Source organism: Squalius cephalus (genome assembly GCF_949319135.1).
Source record: "Squalius cephalus genome assembly, chromosome: 1".
NCBI lineage: Eukaryota > Metazoa > Chordata > Actinopteri > Cypriniformes > Leuciscidae > Squalius > Squalius cephalus.
Genome location: NC_137122.1, coordinates 5,768,904 through 5,786,398, shown reverse-complemented (window position 1 = coordinate 5,786,398; position 17,495 = coordinate 5,768,904). Strand labels below are relative to the sequence as shown.

Genomic DNA, 17,495 nt, shown 5'->3' with positions numbered 1-17,495 from the left:
GCCGAATTCGGCCCCTCATTCAAGTCCTTGGTTCACCCGTGCTCATGTATCAGCACAGCACATAGACAGTAAAAACACAGCATCAGTTGGCCAAAAGAAAGTTCGGTTCAGAGACGGTGCGATCACGCATGCGCAGTCTCTCCAGCTCATCGGTTCTCTGTATCGAACGTGTCCGAAAGAAACAGTTCTCGGTTCTGTGCTGGTGATCCGAGAACTGCTGCAACAACCAGTTCTTGACTCGAGAACCGTAGCACAGGTCTGTGTGTGCTGAGCTGAGAACTACTGAAACCTTACTATAGCCTTCAGCTGACAAAACTAAAAACTCGATGCATGTCTCCAGTATGTTTAATACGTTATGTTTTGATTAACACATTATAAACATTTACTTTGCACCCTTTAAAACCTTAGCAAGAGTTTACGTCAAAAATGTATATCAACTTACTTAGAAATTAAATGATCTGTTCCAGAAAATAATGTTTTAGTATAGGCCTAATAATAAATGTTTAGTTTTACAATCCATTCATTGTGTTTCCAATCTTTAAAATAATACAGTGAAAAGGCAGTAGCCTATGTGATAAACATGTTTCTAACATGTTTTATTTTGTTACACTTATTAATGTTCAATAAAATACTTAAGAAACATGCATTTCGTCATGCTCAGCTCATCAGCTCATCGGTTCTCCGTATCGAACGTGTCCGAAAGAAACGGTTCTCAGTTCTGTACTGGTGATCCGAGAACCGCTGTACCTGTGCGTTCGGTATAGTGCGCGCATGCTCAGTATCCACTGGTCGTGCTCATCACTTCTCTCAGCACAACATGTCTCAGTTCAGTGAACTGTTGGATTTACTGGAGTAACATATATGACTACTCCGGGATATTGGTTTATTTTGAGTCGAAGGGACTGTCAGGACTCAGGCATGTCCGAAAGTGAGTAACTTTAGTAACTTGTGGATCAGTGTTGCTGACGCAAGACGCGAACTGTTTCGAACGATTCAGTCCGATTTAGTGTACTGGTTCAACCAGTTCACTAAAAAGAACCGGTTCAAAAGAACGATTCGTTCACGAACCGGACATCACTACAGGGGTGTGACATAGACACTCCCCCAATGGCTAATGGGCCATCAAGTGAGGCAGCCTGAACAAAGAACAAAGAATGAGAGGAGATTCAAAGGTTTTGTTTTTCAATCTGTTTTATTGTAATTCCTCTATGTGGAGGAACTAAACGTTCTAAATTTGCTCTAAGCAAATCAAATGTGAGCAAAATGAAAAAATAATCAGTCGGCTATAAACAAAGCAATTGTGAGCAATAAATAAACAAAAGTAAAGGCAGGTAGGCTATCTCACAGTAAATGCTTATGCCCCGTTGATGCGGGCTCTAAGCAAATCAAATGTGAGCAAAAAAAATAATCAAAATTGTTGATTGCAATCAAAATTGTATTCAAAGAATCCTGAAAAAAACGTGTCATTGGTTATAAAAATATATTAAGCAGCACTTAACGGTTTCCAACATTGATGTAAAAAAATCATATCAGAATGATATATATATTCTACCAAATTGGTTCACAGTTAGAAGCATCTCATTTTTTTTTTTTTTTCACAAATTGTGCTTGCAAAATATCCAAAGAAAACATGTCTAGTAATTGTGCAGTTAATTCTCATACTATATTTTCAGTTTTAGAATATGTATCCTCTCCCCAAATTTGTCACTAATAAAACACAATAAAAATTATTTAAAGAAAAGGCTTATATTTACCTTTTAATAGTTTAGTTACATATACCTTGTAAATATATTTTTTATTAAAAAGGTTACAATTACAACAATTCAAATGTAATCTTTCTTTGTAAAAACTAAAGTATACATTTTAACATGCATATTTCAAAGTTAAGGATTCATTACTTTGAATATAGCCTAGGCTACATTGGAAAAAACACTAATAACATATTATTTGATGACTTTATTTTTGACAAAACATACTTTATTTAACATATGAGCAAAAATTGGCAAACAAAAGCTTATTTGAGGTGGCAGATATTTTACAGTAAAAATGTATAATCTATCCAAAACTAGTCAACGAAATGTTGTCTTTCATATGTCTGTAACATAGGTCTTTCGTTTTTATTATAAAAGCGGATCATTCATTCACACACAGAAACGCGATTCAAATTTAAACCGTCTTTTTGCGAGTTGTGGTAAACAGCGCGCATCTCTGCCGTTAATTCATTAACACACAGAAATGTGATTCACTTGAGAATGAAAAAAAAACTTACTACAGTATTCCCCAGCTCAGCTGCATCCCTTGCTCCTCGAAATACCAGCACTTCTGAGGTACATTTTCCATTATTATTATTACGATAGTATTATTCCTCACAGCGCTGCGAGACGGTGTAAACAAGTACAATGTGTTTTCTCGAGCTGATACGGGGGCGTTCAGTTTACATGGATTGCCTCAGATCATTTTAGTGCGTTTGAATAGCGCGTGCTCTCCGTGGGCGGGGTCAAATTAAAAATAATGAGCTGAGATGAGAACGACTGACATCTCTCTCTTTTCATACAGATTACATAAACTGAGAATATTTGTTTTTTTTTATATAAATTACTTCATTCAAAAGAAGAGAATTCAAGCTTCATGCCTGTGTGTCTGTATGCCTGTTTTACTGAGTATTCGCTGAGTTATGGTTCATTTTCGGACGCGTTTCAGATTTGACTTCACTGACAGAGAGAAAGCAGAACTCGCATCATGTTTATTTTTCTTTATTTGGCAAAAAGCACAACACTGTTTTTATTGTGAGTATACACAAAAATAATACACACTTAACAGGATCGATTGATGTATGAAACTGGTTTGTAACATCAAAGTTAACAGAGTATTTAGAGCAAGGGTGCCCAACCAGTCGATCGCGGTCGACCTGTCGGACTGCTTTCCAGTCGATCGCGAGAGTAAATTGTACTCTGGTTTGCCCTTTCTCTCTCTTCACCGCTCCCGCGTCTCAGACATCAAAATCATAAAATATTAACCTTTATAGAGTAGACGTAGTATTTCTTGAGTAAAGAAAACGCTGTACTTATTTAAAAAAAAAAAACAGTTATTTATTTAATCTTACAAGATCACTAATTACGTTCAGCTATGCGCGGGGCGGAGCTACGAGGAGCTTTGAGCTGTGAGGTAGAGTCCTGCACGGGTTCGGGTACCCGACGGGTGACCCGCAAATTTTGCTCAAACGGGTGAAAAATATCCAACCGTGTCGGGTGCGGGTCGGGTCGGACACGGGGGAAACACGGGTCTAAACAAGGGTTTAAAACAATCACATGCAAACGTAAAAATATATGCATATTTTTAGGAACACATCTACAAAAATATGCCTGTATTTCAAGTTGATAAAATAATTTAAAATCCACATCAGTTTATTTGTGCTCACGCGCCACACCCTCCCAGGATCTATAACGTTACCTAGGCTACTTTCAGTTTTAAAAATTCATCATAACCGCGCGCGCGATCTGCTTGCAGTCTTTGAAATGGATGCTGAGGAGTTGAAGAAAAGAATAGCTAGTGGAGATGGTAAAGTTGTCGACAGTAGCCTACGTCATCAAAAATCAATTCCAGTGTGTGGGAGAAATTTGGAGTTATCTGAAGAAAATATTGTGAAAGGCTTGCTGCATTTTCGTGTTGGATAGCCGCAGATGTGGAGCTTCATCACCGAGGAAGCACGCAGATAACTGTGGTAACAAGCAGTTCTGTCGAACAGTATTTTTCATATTTAACACTGTTAAGTATGTGTGGTGTGCAGGGCGTGTTTGAACCCCAAATTATCTGATGTAGGCTAGACGAAATTGCCTATAGAAATTAAATAATTATGTAATAATGAAATATTGAATAATTTTATTTAAAATAATAGTGTGTGTTCATGCAAGTTATAATGCTAGAGTGCTGGTTATAACATGGCAATAAAGAAGAGAGAAAAAGAGGGACCAGTTTAAATTGCGAATTGTTATTTAAAAAAATACTAAACCTTTCCATTTAAATTACATCTTTTTAAAGTATAGAAACAACATTCAAAACAATAATATAATATAACCCATATTAAAGAAAAATATTCAGAAAAATAAATAACTGAAAGGATTAAACTGGTCCCTCTTTTTCTCTCTTCTTTATTGCCATGTTATAACCAGCACTCTAGCATTATAACTTGCATGAACACACACTATTATTTTAAATAAAATTATTCAATATTTCATTATTACATAATTATTTAATTTCTATAGGCAAACATTTTTTTTTCTGGATTCTGATTGTTCTGCTGCCTGCCTACTGACCCAAAGCCTGTCTCTGGATTGTGATTGTTCTGCTGCCTGCCTACTGACCTCCAGCCTGGTTCTGGATTCTGATTGTTCTGCTGCCTGCCTACACTCAAAAAAATAATTGTGTCTAAACATAAGATTTATGTATTTAAATTGCATACAAAATTTCCATCCATTTGGATTACATAGTTTTAACATAAACCAATCAATAATCTGAATGTGATTCATATTTTTAAGTCATACATAAATTAAACAGATAAGACTTATATAATTGTATTAATAAACTGAATGTGATTCATATTTGTTAGTCATATGTAAATGAAACGGGTAAGATTTATGTAATAGTACACAGAAAAACGCCCATGTTAAATTAACACTGCTCAGTGTTCATATGTGTGCACACTACAGAGTTAAAGCAGTGTTGAAGTTAATGAGATATTTAAGTGGTGATTGAGCATTAATTATGAACACCTGCTGTTAACAAGCAGAATCACTGAAGGAAAGAGAAACACAAGAACTACAACTGACTTCAGACACAGCCTCAGATGAAATCAACTGAAGAGAAAATACATTAAATCTGTGAAGATCTCAGCAGAGGAGGATTAAACAACTCCACAAACAGCATTACCAGCTTCACTTATTACTAACCAGACTGACTTTATTTAATTTCCGTTTGAATGATATCAATAGTTGTATTTTAAAGTCACCATGATGGTGTTTAGCGTTTGCTTTAGTTGGACTCTTGACTCTTTAATATAAAACTGTATCTGGTTGCTATAATTATGTGTTTATAAAACACATTTGTTGCAGCGAAAAAGCCAAGAGAAAATGAGATCAGATGATGTTGGCTGTTTACTGATGAAGGTGCAATCATCATATTGTGGCCTGAATCACTTATCTTTTTCAGTGTCTAATGCTTTGATTATTGGGGTTATGTGTTTTTATTTTGTTTTATTTATTATAGTAGCTGTGTGACCTGACAGCATTAGATCCAACAGGTAAACAAATAATATAAAGAATTTTAAAAACATTTAGTGCATTAAACTTTCTTCTACATTATTACTTAGTCATCAAGAATCAGTGTATGACTCTCAACAATGGTGACAATCAATGTAATGCTTCATGCTGCAGTGCATGCTGGGTACCACCAATCAAAACTCACCCATATCTCCCAGCATGCATTGCGGCATTAATAAATTATGCATCTGGGTTTTTTGTAGCTTTTGTCACCATTGTTGAGATTCATATGCTGTTTCTTGATGTCTGTGTGAGTCTAAGTACTGCCATAGATGAAAGGTTTTTGTGCACTAACTATAAAAAAAAAAAAAGTATATTGTTTGATAACCAACACTGCTAGATTTCATGCTGTAAAATCAAATGGCTTCTGTTATGAATAAAACAATATATAAAAAAACACATGTCCTATATAATCCAATCATTAGACAATGAATAAGATCAGAGATTCAGGCAATTACATGATGATATTGTTGTCATCATCAATAAACAGCCAACATCACCTGATCTCATTTTCTCATGGCTTTTTTGCTGCAACAAATGTGTTTTATAAACACACAATTATAGCAGCCAGAGAAAATTTTATATTAAAGAGTAAAGGGTCAATAGCCCAACTAAAGCAAACGCTAACCACTATCATGGTGACTTTAAAATACAACTATTGATTTAATTAAAACAGAAATTAAATAAAGTCAGTCTGGTTAGTAATAAGTGAAGCTGGTAATGCTGTTTGTGGAGTTGTTTAATCCTCCTCTGCTGAGATCTTCACAGATTTAATGTATTTTCTCTTCAGTTGATTTCATCTAAGACTGTGTCTGAAGTCAGTTGTAGTTCCTGTGTTTCTCTTTCCTTCAGTGATTCTGCTTGTTAACAGCAGGTGTTCATAATTAATGCTCAATCACCACTTAATTATCTCATTAACTTCAACACTGCTTTAACTCTGTAGTGTGCACACATATGAACACTGAGCAGTGTTAATTTAACATGGGCGTTTTTCTGTGTACTATTACATAAATCTTACCCGTTTCATTTACATATGACTAACAAATATGAATCACATTCAGTTTATTAATACAATTATATAAGTCTTATCTGTTTAATTTATGTATGACTTAAAAATATGAATCACATTCAGATTATTGATTGGTTTATGTTAAAACTATGTAATCCAAATGGATGGAAATTTTGTATGCAATTTAAATACATAAATCTTATGTTTAGACACAATTTTTTTTTTGAGTGTACTGACCTCCAGCCTGGTTCTCGACTCACCTCTGTTTGATCCCTGAAACTGTCCATCTATGCAGATATTGACCTTTGCCTGGAGTTTCTGTTTAATAAATTGTTGCAAATGGATCTGTCTCTGCCTTCTGATTCACAACAGATTTATTATATATGGATTAGAGCTACTTTTCTGTTTGTTTTGAGCATATTAAATCTGCAGATGCGCTGTGAGTAGCGACTGGCTTTCTGTTTGGAGTGGTAGATCTCGGCACACTGATAAATCTAAAAGTAGATCTTTGTTCAAAAAAGGTTGGGCTCCCCTGATTTAGAGTCTCCTTTGCACTGATAAGGAAAAAAGCGAGCAGATCACGCCGGCGTGATTGCTGACCTCAGAGGGTTAACCACTCGATGTAAAATGCCTAACCCCAACCAATCGAGCTGCTTCGTGGGCGGGTCTTGGCGTGGCCATAGTCCGTGGGATTCATAATTTCGCCGCAGGTAAAATAGCAATGGTTGATAGCTACTTAGAAACATGGGGAAGTGCAAGTTCAATTACAAATGGCTTGAAAAAAACGAGTATTCTTGGTTAAGGTCGGTGCCTGGAAATGTTTATGAAGCGAACTGCATTATGTGTCGGAAGAATTTCAAACTTGGGACAATGGGGATCAGAGCGGTGGAATAGCACGTACAGAGCAAAAACACAGAGACTACGTAAAGGCACGCCAGCAGCCCGCCATTGCTAGCTTCTGCTCCAACATTTCCACCGCTAGTAACGATGTCAACGCTACAACTCTGGATGTTACGATGGGAAATCCACAGCCAACAATGTCAGCTGACCTCCGAGCAATTTGTGGCTCTACGGCAACACTCCGAGCAGAGGTAATTTGGGTGCTGAGGACTGTGACAAGCCACAATTCATACAGGTATAATGACGGGATTGAAGAAGTGTTCAAAGCAATGTTTCCAGATTCGGGGCTTGTACATTCATTTACCTGTGGAAAAGACACGACCAGATACGTGGCTAAATTTGGATTGGCGCCATATATAAAAAAGAGCTCATCGCCGAAGTCCAAAAATGCGGTGTGTTTGTAATTATGTTCGACGAGACACTGAACCAAACAACCAAAAGCAAACAACTGGACTTGCATTTGCATTATTGGTCTTTGCATTTTAAAAGCAGCTGGAATTTTAATTTATTCATGTTATTTTATTTATTTTGTTCAAAAGGAACTTTTTTATATTTACTTGATTTTATAAGTATTTAGTCAATGTTCTTAAACTCGATTATTGTCATTTTACCATACTGTTCATTTTGAACAGTGTGTTTACTTTATATTTCCACTTTTGATTTGTATTTCCATCGTAAGTTTGGTCTTAAATTCAATTTAGAAGTGGTATTAAAAAGCCTTAAAAAGTCTTAAATTTAACTTGTTTATACCTGTAGCCACCCTGCTTAACATGGAAATCACTCACACCAGACGCTCTCAGGGGTTAAAGTGAAAAAAAATCACTTTTTCAAGCATGTTAAAAAATTTTTTCAAGCATGTTAATGGCATATTTTTATGAATGAAGACCAGTATCACTGATATAGCTACTTATGTCTCGATGAAAATTTATTTTTCCAAAATTTGAAACATTAGGCTTAAAAAATATAACAACTTTTAATTTAAGTGACCTTAAAACAATCCTCACTTAAACCCATACTAAATGTCATATTTACCTGTACCTTACCTGTCTAACCGATGTGAATTATATAGAAATTGAATACGTTTATAAAACAGTCCGCACTGCATAAATTATAAATGACAAATAGATTAATCCTTAAGCGTTGAGCAGTTAGTAATTTTCTCTGTTCCCATTGTTCTTTGGTTAACTTTACTAACAGAGAGAATTGCTGTCACTTTAATCAGCCCGGTCTCACCCCAAAACGTCATATACTGACGCGTCTTGACCATGCGTCAAACATACGACGAAAAGGGTACCCCTATAACGTCAATATGAGACGCAGACATAAGCGCCTCCTAGCGGTACCCTAACGCATACCTAAACCTACCCATAACCCGAATCGTCACACGTGGACGTTATAGGGGTACCCTTTTCGTCGTATGTTTGACGCATGGTCAAGACGCGTCAGTGTGACGTTTTGGAGTGAGACCCGCTGCTGCTGACAGGATCTCAGGCATCTCATTCTCTACTCTTTACTTTCATTTAAGATTGTATTTAACTCATTTAACTGTTCTTGTGAAGATACTCGACAAAACTGACATTTTGGCATAAATGTGTGTGTTATGGTTCGTTCAAGCGCGAAAGAGAACTCGATGGCGCGCTGTCGACTGCGATACTGGCGCGCGTCTTTCTGTGTGTGTGTGTGTGTGTGTGTTTCAGGAGGACATTCACTGACAGCGCGTTCTCTTTTGTCTTCTCGCGCATTGACAGTTTAAAACATTTGCGTGAAGGAGAGCATGATCATACGGGACCCGACGGGTTTGGTCGGGTTCGGTCTTAATTTCTATTATTTTACACGGGCTCGGGCCGGGCTCGGGCTCGCGCTTCGGGTTGCGTGGTAAATGAGCGGTCAGGTGATGTGTTTAGATTAGCGTGAAAATGGATCTTGAGGAGGTGAAATGGAGGCTGGTCTCTGAAGGACTTATTTTATTTCTTTGTTACAACTTCCAAGTGGCCTCTAGCTCCGTTAGTCATGAATAAATGATGTTAAAAAATGTATAAATTACTCTTTTTTTTACGAAAGACAAAGGTGCTGCTGTGTGCGTGCGGCGCAGTCTCTTTTTTTCTTTCTCTCCCTTTTCCGCTGAGTGGTGCGTGTGCCGGCTCGCGGTGTGAAGCGCGTGTCCGCGCTTTTCTCCGACACTCTTATCACTGCTGATAGACGGCCTTTTGGACAGTCGGGCTGTAAACGGGTTCGGGCTTTTAAAAAGCTGTCAATCAAAATGTACTTGTCGGGCTCGGGCCAAACTCTGTCGGGCTCGGGCCTTTTCGGGCCGAACTTTTAAGGCCCGATTACAGCTCTACAAAGGATGACAGAAAGTACGGACGCTGCGATAAATATTTAAACACGTTAAAGCTGGACAAAAAATAATCGCAGGCTTTTACGTTGACAGCACTAACGTTAGGCTACTTGTCATACATTGCTGACAGAAAATGCTGCGGTTTAAAGTGGACTCGTTTTCATGGTAGGCCTACACAGAATGTTTTGTTTTTTTTTGTAAGCTACACAGAATATTTAATTAAATATTAAAATTAAATATTTAGCCAAGTCTGAAGTTACCAAGCAGCAGTGTATGTTAACGTTAGCTCAGTTATCAACAGGTGTAGACAGAAAATATGATTATCCTGACCTGAACTAATTTACTGAACCAACTCACATCTCCTTTCTTTCTTTTCATCCATGATGACATTAGTCACCTGTTGTTGTTTCTGGCGTTTCATCGCTGTCTGTGCCGCAACCGCTAAGTTACTCGCTCATTAGAACATTCAGTGAGCTATTTTACACAGGCTCGGTCCTGCTCCTCCGTGGCAATGACGGCGTGCGGTTAAACATCATAACAAACGAATTTGAGTGGGGGTGGGGGGGACAACGGGATTTTGGAAAGTGTCCCCATAGGAAATTACGCCCGTGGGTAGGACATCATCCCCAAGCATCATGAACTAGCGCTCCTTTCACCGACAACGCTAACGTGACGTATAAATCTCAATCACACTGTGTTGCCAGGCCCCGCCCTGCTCTGCTTCTGATAGGCTTGTAACGTTAGTAGAGCTGCGTTCCTTTCATATGATTGGTAGGTGAAATCAATTGACTCGAAAATATTGCATGCAAGTTCCAATTTTTTTTTTTTTTTTTTTTCCTCACGGCCGCACGCCGGAGATCCGGCACGGTGCCGGAATACTTTAAGCCCTGCGCTCTATTCGTGTTTGGTGTGAACGCAGCATTAGACTGAAGTCAAATCCATATGTTTGTTTGACCGGAAGCTAGTTATTTTACTTTATAATGTTTTAAATCTGGATATTTTTCTTACTCAAGGCTTCAATTCAGAAGGCCTTTATTAGCCCCCGGAGACGTGTAGAGCACTTTTATCAAAACAGAAACCATTCACTGCCATTATAAGCACATTATAAAGAGCCAGGACATTTATTATTACACCCGATTGTATTCGTCTGAAAGAAGAATGTCATACACACCTAGGATGAGTTGAGGGCCCGTAAATCGTACTTGGTTACTTGCGTAACCTCAGTTCCCTTAGAGATAAGGGAACGAGTACTGCGTTGCAAACGCTATGGGAAACTCCTTTCTCGAGAATTAATGAAGCCTTTATTTTAAAACGCACTGCAGCTGCACAGCTAGAGCATCATAGCTCAAGTGCTAGCGAGCTGATTGGCTGTGCTGCAGCAACTGCACGAACCTATGGCGAGTCGGCAGAGGCGAGCGGTCCAATCGTAACGCTTGGCACCTTGTCAGCCTTGAGCGTGCCAAAATAGGCATGGCTGAAGAGTATAAATTCAGAGAAAACTCGCCATATGACAGGTTTAAATCAACTGAAGCAAAGCACCTGATATAAGCGAAATAGCACGGCAGGCAACGCAGTACTCGTTATCTCTAAGGGAACCGAGGTTACGCAAGTAACCAAGTACGTTCCCTTACGAGAAAAGTTCTCTTGTACTGCATTGCAAACGGTATGGGAACCCATTTTAAAACGCTGTGCTATTCGCCAGTGACAACTCTGAAGGTGTCCGGGGAGACCCGAGACTAATAACAGAGTAGTCTAAATCATAATGGACCAGAATGTCGGGCCCTTATAATTAGAATATTCACCACATAAAAGGGTATGAAGGCCACCGTGGGAGGGGACCTGGTTCATACATAGGTCTGGGTTAGACTAGACTAGAGATTTAAAGGGGGGGGTACAATGGTGTTTCATGTATTCAGAGTTGTTTACAGTGTTAAAGAGATGGATTCTCATGCTAAACATGGCCAAAGTTTAAAAAAAAATATTTTGGACGAATAACGGAGAATTTCTGTGCCGAAAATCTTACTTCCGGGTTGATACAAGTTTCGGCTGTTTTTTTTCGATCGTGGAACTAATGACGTAGACGAGAGTGGAACTCCTTATATGAGCATTTCTCTCGGAAAAGCACACTCACGCACACGTTGACCAGAGGAGAGCGAGACCGAGCACATCAACCCACTTCAACAGAAAATCATCGGCAGCGCTGCATAGGTTTTATAAACCAGGCCCAGTTTGACGCCGGATTTGCAGATCGTCTAATGCTTAAGGATGGAGCAGTCCCAACGATAAAGGTTCACGGTCGTGCGTTGGAACCGCAGGCGGTGAGTAAAACTGCTTCAAATGCCTGTGTGTTGTTAGCTATCGGCGCTCCGCCCACACGGCACGCCTCCAGCCACTCGTTTTTTTCCGGAAAGACTCGGTACAGCCTATATTTCTTTTATAAATATAATAAAACTAAAGACTTTTTGGAGATATGAAGGATGCAATACTACTCTATAGGTACTCAAGATTAACATGAGATTGACTGAAACTGAGTGTTTCACCCCCCCCCCCCCCCTTTAAATAGAGAGAACTCGTGCCTGCAAGGCGGGAAACTCTAGATTATAGAATCTTGCAAATGTGGACGGAGCGGACCAGCCGCCCACCGCACAAATGTCTTCGATCGGGACTACACTGGACAAAGCCCAAGAGGAAGCCATGCCTCTTGTGGAGTGAACTCTAACACCTATGGGGCACGAGAGACCCAGCGAGGTGTAGGCAAGGGAGATGGCATCCACTATCCATCTTGACAGCGTTTGTTTTTGTGACCGGTAGCCCTTTGGAGCGGCCCCCGAAACAGACAAAGAGCTGTTCAGATTGTCTGAAAGAGGCAGAACGCTTCAGATATATTCACAGGGCTCTGACAGGGCAGAGTGTGAGAGCATTACTATCTTCTCCCGAAATGGGAAGAGCTGATAGGGAAATAACCTGGGCTCTGAACAGAGTTGAGAGCACCTTTGGTACATATCCGTGTCTTGGTTTAAGGATGACTTTGGAGTCATTGGGCCCGAACTCAAGACAAGAAGCGCTCATGGAGAGTGCTTGTAAGTGCCCAACTCTTTTAACTGACGCTAGTGCTAACAGCAGAGCGGTTTTAAGAGAGTGGGATCTTAGATCAGCCGACTGAAGTGGCTTGAAGGGAGGTCCGGTCCCTTAAGAGCTCGTAGAACCAAGGAAAGGTCCCAGGCCGGCACCGAAGGTGGTCGAGGTGGGTTAAGTCTCCTGGCAGAGAGTCCTCCTCCTCCGATTGGACCGCTTGCCTCTGCCAACTCGCCATAGGGTTGTGCAGTTGCTGCAGCACAGCCAATCAGCTCGCTAGCGCTCAAGCTATGATGCTCTAGCTGTGCAGCTGCAATGCATTTTAAAATAAAGGCTACAATAATTCTCGAGAAAGGAGATTCACATAGCGTTTGCAACGCAGTACGAGAGAACCTTTCTCGTAAGGGAACATGGGCTAATTTTCCTTTTTGGGTGAACTATCCCTTTAAAATGCTTTCTCAAAGGATCTGCCAGCTCTGTGTAGTAATGTTGTTTCGGGATCGAGATCGGCCCAAGAGTAAACCGCTGTCTAGTATTGCTCCGAGTTGATAAACTGTTTGCGCTGCGCAGCTCAGACGGGTAGAGTAGTTTCAGTCTGCTTTCGTTTGCCGTGTGATGTTTCTCGTATGCGGGCGGCAGAAATGGCAGCTTTCTCTTAAAAAAGGTTGCAAAATGTGACCATTTACTTGCAGTCTAGAGCCCTGTATAGTGCTGTTTTTCTGCTTTACATGAGCGCCACCTACTGTCAGAGAGCAAATTTGTGTTTTTTTGCATTGATCTGAACTAACAAATTAGACATTCCTGTTGGTTGAACACAAGTTAATGGATATCAATCAATCAACAAAGTGTCCTGTGCTCTCCACACACCGGCTATAGGTGGAGAGGAGACATTTGGCTATAGGGTGATGTGTGGCTAACTTACACAGAAGAGACTTTGTTGCTCAGCACATGAAAATAAACTACTTACCGGGATCTCAGACTGAGGTTATGTGGTTTCTCCACTGCATGGATCTTCATGTGTAGCTTCAGGTGAGTTTTAAAAGAGAAACTCTTTCCGCACTGATCACACGTGTGCAGATTCTCTCCGCTGTGGATCCTCTCATGTGATCTCAGATTTGCTGACTGACTGAATCTCTTGTCACAGTGTGAACACTTGTAAGGTTTTTCTCCAGTGTGGATCCTCTCATGTCTTTTCAGATCTGCTGACTCACTGAATCTCTTGTCACAGTGTGAACACTTGTAAGGTTTTTCTCCAGTGTGGATCCTCTCATGTCTTTTCAGAGATGATGATTCACTGAATCTCTTGTCACAGTGTGAACACTTGTAAGGTTGTTCTCCAGTGTGAATCATCTCATGTCTTTTCAGATCTGCTGACAGACTGAATCTCTTGTCACAGTGTGAACACTTATAAGGTTTTTCTCCAGTGTGGATCCTCTCATGTGTTTTCAGATTTGCTGACTGACTGAATCTCTTGTCACAGTGTGAACACTTGTAAGGTTTTTCTCCAGTGTGAATTCTCTCATGTATTTTCAGATCTGCTGGCAGACTGAATCTCTTGTCACAGTGTGAACACTTGTAAGGTTTTTCTCCAGTGTGGATCCTCCCGTGTGTTTTCAGATGTGTTGACTGACTGAATCTCTTGTCACAGTGTGAACACTTGTAAGGTTTTTCTCCAGTGTGGAACCTCTCATGTGTTTTCAGATATGATGAGTGACTGAATCTCTTGTCACAGCGTGAACACTTGTAAGGTTTCTCTCCAGTGTGGATCCTCTCATGTTTATTCAGAGTTGCTGATCCACTGAATCTCTTGTCACAGTGTGAACACTTGTAAGGTTTTTCTCCAGTGTGAATTCTCCGGTGCAGTTTCAAACTGTACGCTGTAGTAAAAGTCTTCTCACACTCAAAGCACATGTACTCTTTTACACCAGTGTGAGTTTTCTCATGTTTATGTAAAGTGCCCCACCGTGAAAAACTATTTCCACACACAGAACATGAATATGGCTTCTCCTTCGTATGAACTCTCAGGTGTGCCTTCAGGGCTGATGCATGACGAAAAGTTTTGCCGCATTGATCACATGAGAACGTCTTCTCTCCGGTGTGAACTCTGATGTGACATTTAAGATGATGTTTAATTGAGAAATGCTTCCCACATTGATCACATGAGAACGGCTTCTCTCCAGTGTGGATCCTCATGTGAACATTAAGATTACTTTTCTCTGTGAAATTATTCCCACATTGATCACATGTGAACGGCTTCTCTCCAGTGTGGATCCTCATGTGAACATTAAGGTTTGCTGATTGCCTGAAACTCTTCCCACATTGATCACATGAGAATGGCTTCTCTCCGGTGTGGATTCTCGTGTGACATTCTAGACCATTTTTGCTTGTGAAACTGTTTCCACACTGAGTGCAGGTGAAAGATTTCTTGGCTCTTCTTTCGACTGAGTGGATTCTCATGTGAACATAAAGGTTTGCTGATTGCCTGAAACTCTTCCCACATTGATCACATTTGAACGGCTTCTCTCCAGTGTGAATCATCATGTGTTCTTTAAGACTTCGTTTGCATGAGAATCTCTTCCCACATTGATCACATGAGAACGGCTTCTCTCCGGTGTGGATCCTCATGTGACGCTCAAGACTTTGTTTGGTTGTGAAACTCTTTCCACACTGAGTGCAGGTGAAAGATTTCTTGGCTCTTCTTTTCTTTAAAAATGTCTGTTTAGTCTTTGAACGACTAAAGGGTTTTCCTCCAGGTTTGACATGATGTTCCTCCTCCATTTCACTCAGTTCTTCACTCTCCTCCTCCACTTCACTCAGTTCTTCACTCTCCTCCTCCACTTCACTCAGTTCTTCACTCTCCTCGCTCTCTTCCATCAGGTCTAACATGAAAGAAAAAAATATTCAATTTAATTTTCAGTACATCAAAATAACTGAAATATAAAGTGAAAGGACATGAAAGTGAGCCCTGATGTAATGGTAGAAAGTAGACAACTGTTATAAAATATTATGATAATTTGATGCCTTTTTATAAATTGATCATATGTCCTTGAAACTTTCCATTAATGAGGAAAATTTATCTTCCAATTATTATTTTTACACAAATCCCTTGTTACTTTAGCAATAACTATTAAATATATTTGATCAATGACACAATTATCTAACATATTAACATTAAAATATACAATATTGCCATATTTTGACACCAACTTTGAGATTGATATTTATTTTACTAAAAACGTTTTAATTATTTTAATCAATGTTTTAATCATTCTCATTCACAGTTCCATGCTGGTGGAATGCTCTCCCCACCCTCATCCGGAATGCAGAATCCCTGACAACATTCCAACAGCTGGACAGACAAAAGACAGCTGGAAACTCTTCTCTTCCGTGAGCACTTAACCTCATAAAATAAATAAATAAATAATAATTCCTTTTCCTTTATATCCTCGCTTATCGGGTTTATGCAACTCTGGACAATGCCTGAACTTCGTATTTTGAGCACTTCTTGCTTTGTTTCTTGTAGTAGTACTCGTAGTAGTAGTACTCTTCACGATGACTCGCTTAATTTAGTCCTAATTTGTAAGTCGCTTTGGACAAAAGCGTCTGCTAAATGACTAAATGTAAATGTAAATGTAATTATTAATGGCCGTTCACAATAGACTTTTTCTTGCACTGACTTCCATTATTGCGCATGTGAAAGTGGGATACCAGGGGCCGTATTCACAAAGAATTTCAAGGCTAAAAGTAGCAAAATAATATGTATGTGGCAACAATGCGTCACCGTAGAATCACGCCATGGAGGCGTCGGCGAGTGAACACATCTTTTCTCGTAATAACGAGATCTTATGTCGTTTTAACATCTTTTCTCGTAATAACGAGATGTTATGTCATTAAAACGACACCTTTTTCTGTTATGTCATTAAAATGACATTTTTTTGCCCTTATAAGGACATGTGTAGTCATGTACAAAATATGCCTTTATCCACATGAAATTGACAGCCTATCGCGCCTTTATCCAAGTTCAAAAAGCTTAAGCAAATACAGCCCCCAATCATGCAAAATTAATCAATGAGGCCCTTTTTGAAAATATATTTTATATAGGCTTTTTTATATTTTATATTTAAGGTTTTTTTTAATATGATATATTATATAGGCCTAATAAGATTTATTTTTGTTAATAGGCTATATCTTCATTAGAGATATAATTAAACAAAAAGTAGTCAAAACACATCTAACAGAACATAGCCTAAGTTGTTTATTTTTTACAACATTGTGTTCTTATTTTGTTTAATTAACAAAATGTCAATCTTCGTCTTTATAACAGAAGATACAATACAATACAAAAATCTTCAAGATGTATAACGGATTGTCACCTTATAAACAGTCCTTTTTTAGTGGAATAATACACCCTTATAATAAAGAAAAAGCTTCAGTGATAAAGAATATGAACGCAATTTTATATATTAAATCCAGGCAATTGGTTCATGAAACATTGATTAAAATTAAGATATAATTAATACAAAACGAAATTCACTTTAAAGAAAGGCATCTGTTCTGTTTGAGGTCTCTGTGAAAGTTTTAAAGCAGTCTTTTAGTGCCGCTTTCAGAGCGCTCACGTCCGTAACCTGACACGTTGTTTTTTTCCCTCATAAATGCGAACACGGAAAATAAAATAAAATGAATATTATAATGTTTTTTTGTTGGGTCAGACAATGATTACCAAATTTCTCTCTCATATTGCTCCTCACAACCACTGAAAACGGTCAAAAAAAATCTAACCAAAAATCAAATTAATATGGACGGAAGTTAAAAGTGGTGGGTACAAAATGACTCTGACGAAATCTGGTGGGTACGCGTC

At 39.0% G+C, this 17,495-nt stretch overlaps 1 protein-coding gene across 1 annotated transcript in view; it reads right to left on the bottom strand.

Annotated features, from left to right (window-relative positions):
• The window catches only part of LOC307155956 (uncharacterized protein), a 41,401-nt gene that overhangs the window by 3,912 nt on the left and 19,994 nt on the right, over window positions 1–17,495 (bottom strand). Inside the window, exon 2 of the mRNA XM_079867053.1 lies at window positions 13,605–15,516. Coding sequence (XP_079723179.1) covers window positions 13,605–15,511 — 1,907 coding nt within the window. The 5' untranslated portion in view covers window positions 15,512–15,516. The remainder of the gene's footprint in view (window positions 1–13,604; window positions 15,517–17,495) is intronic.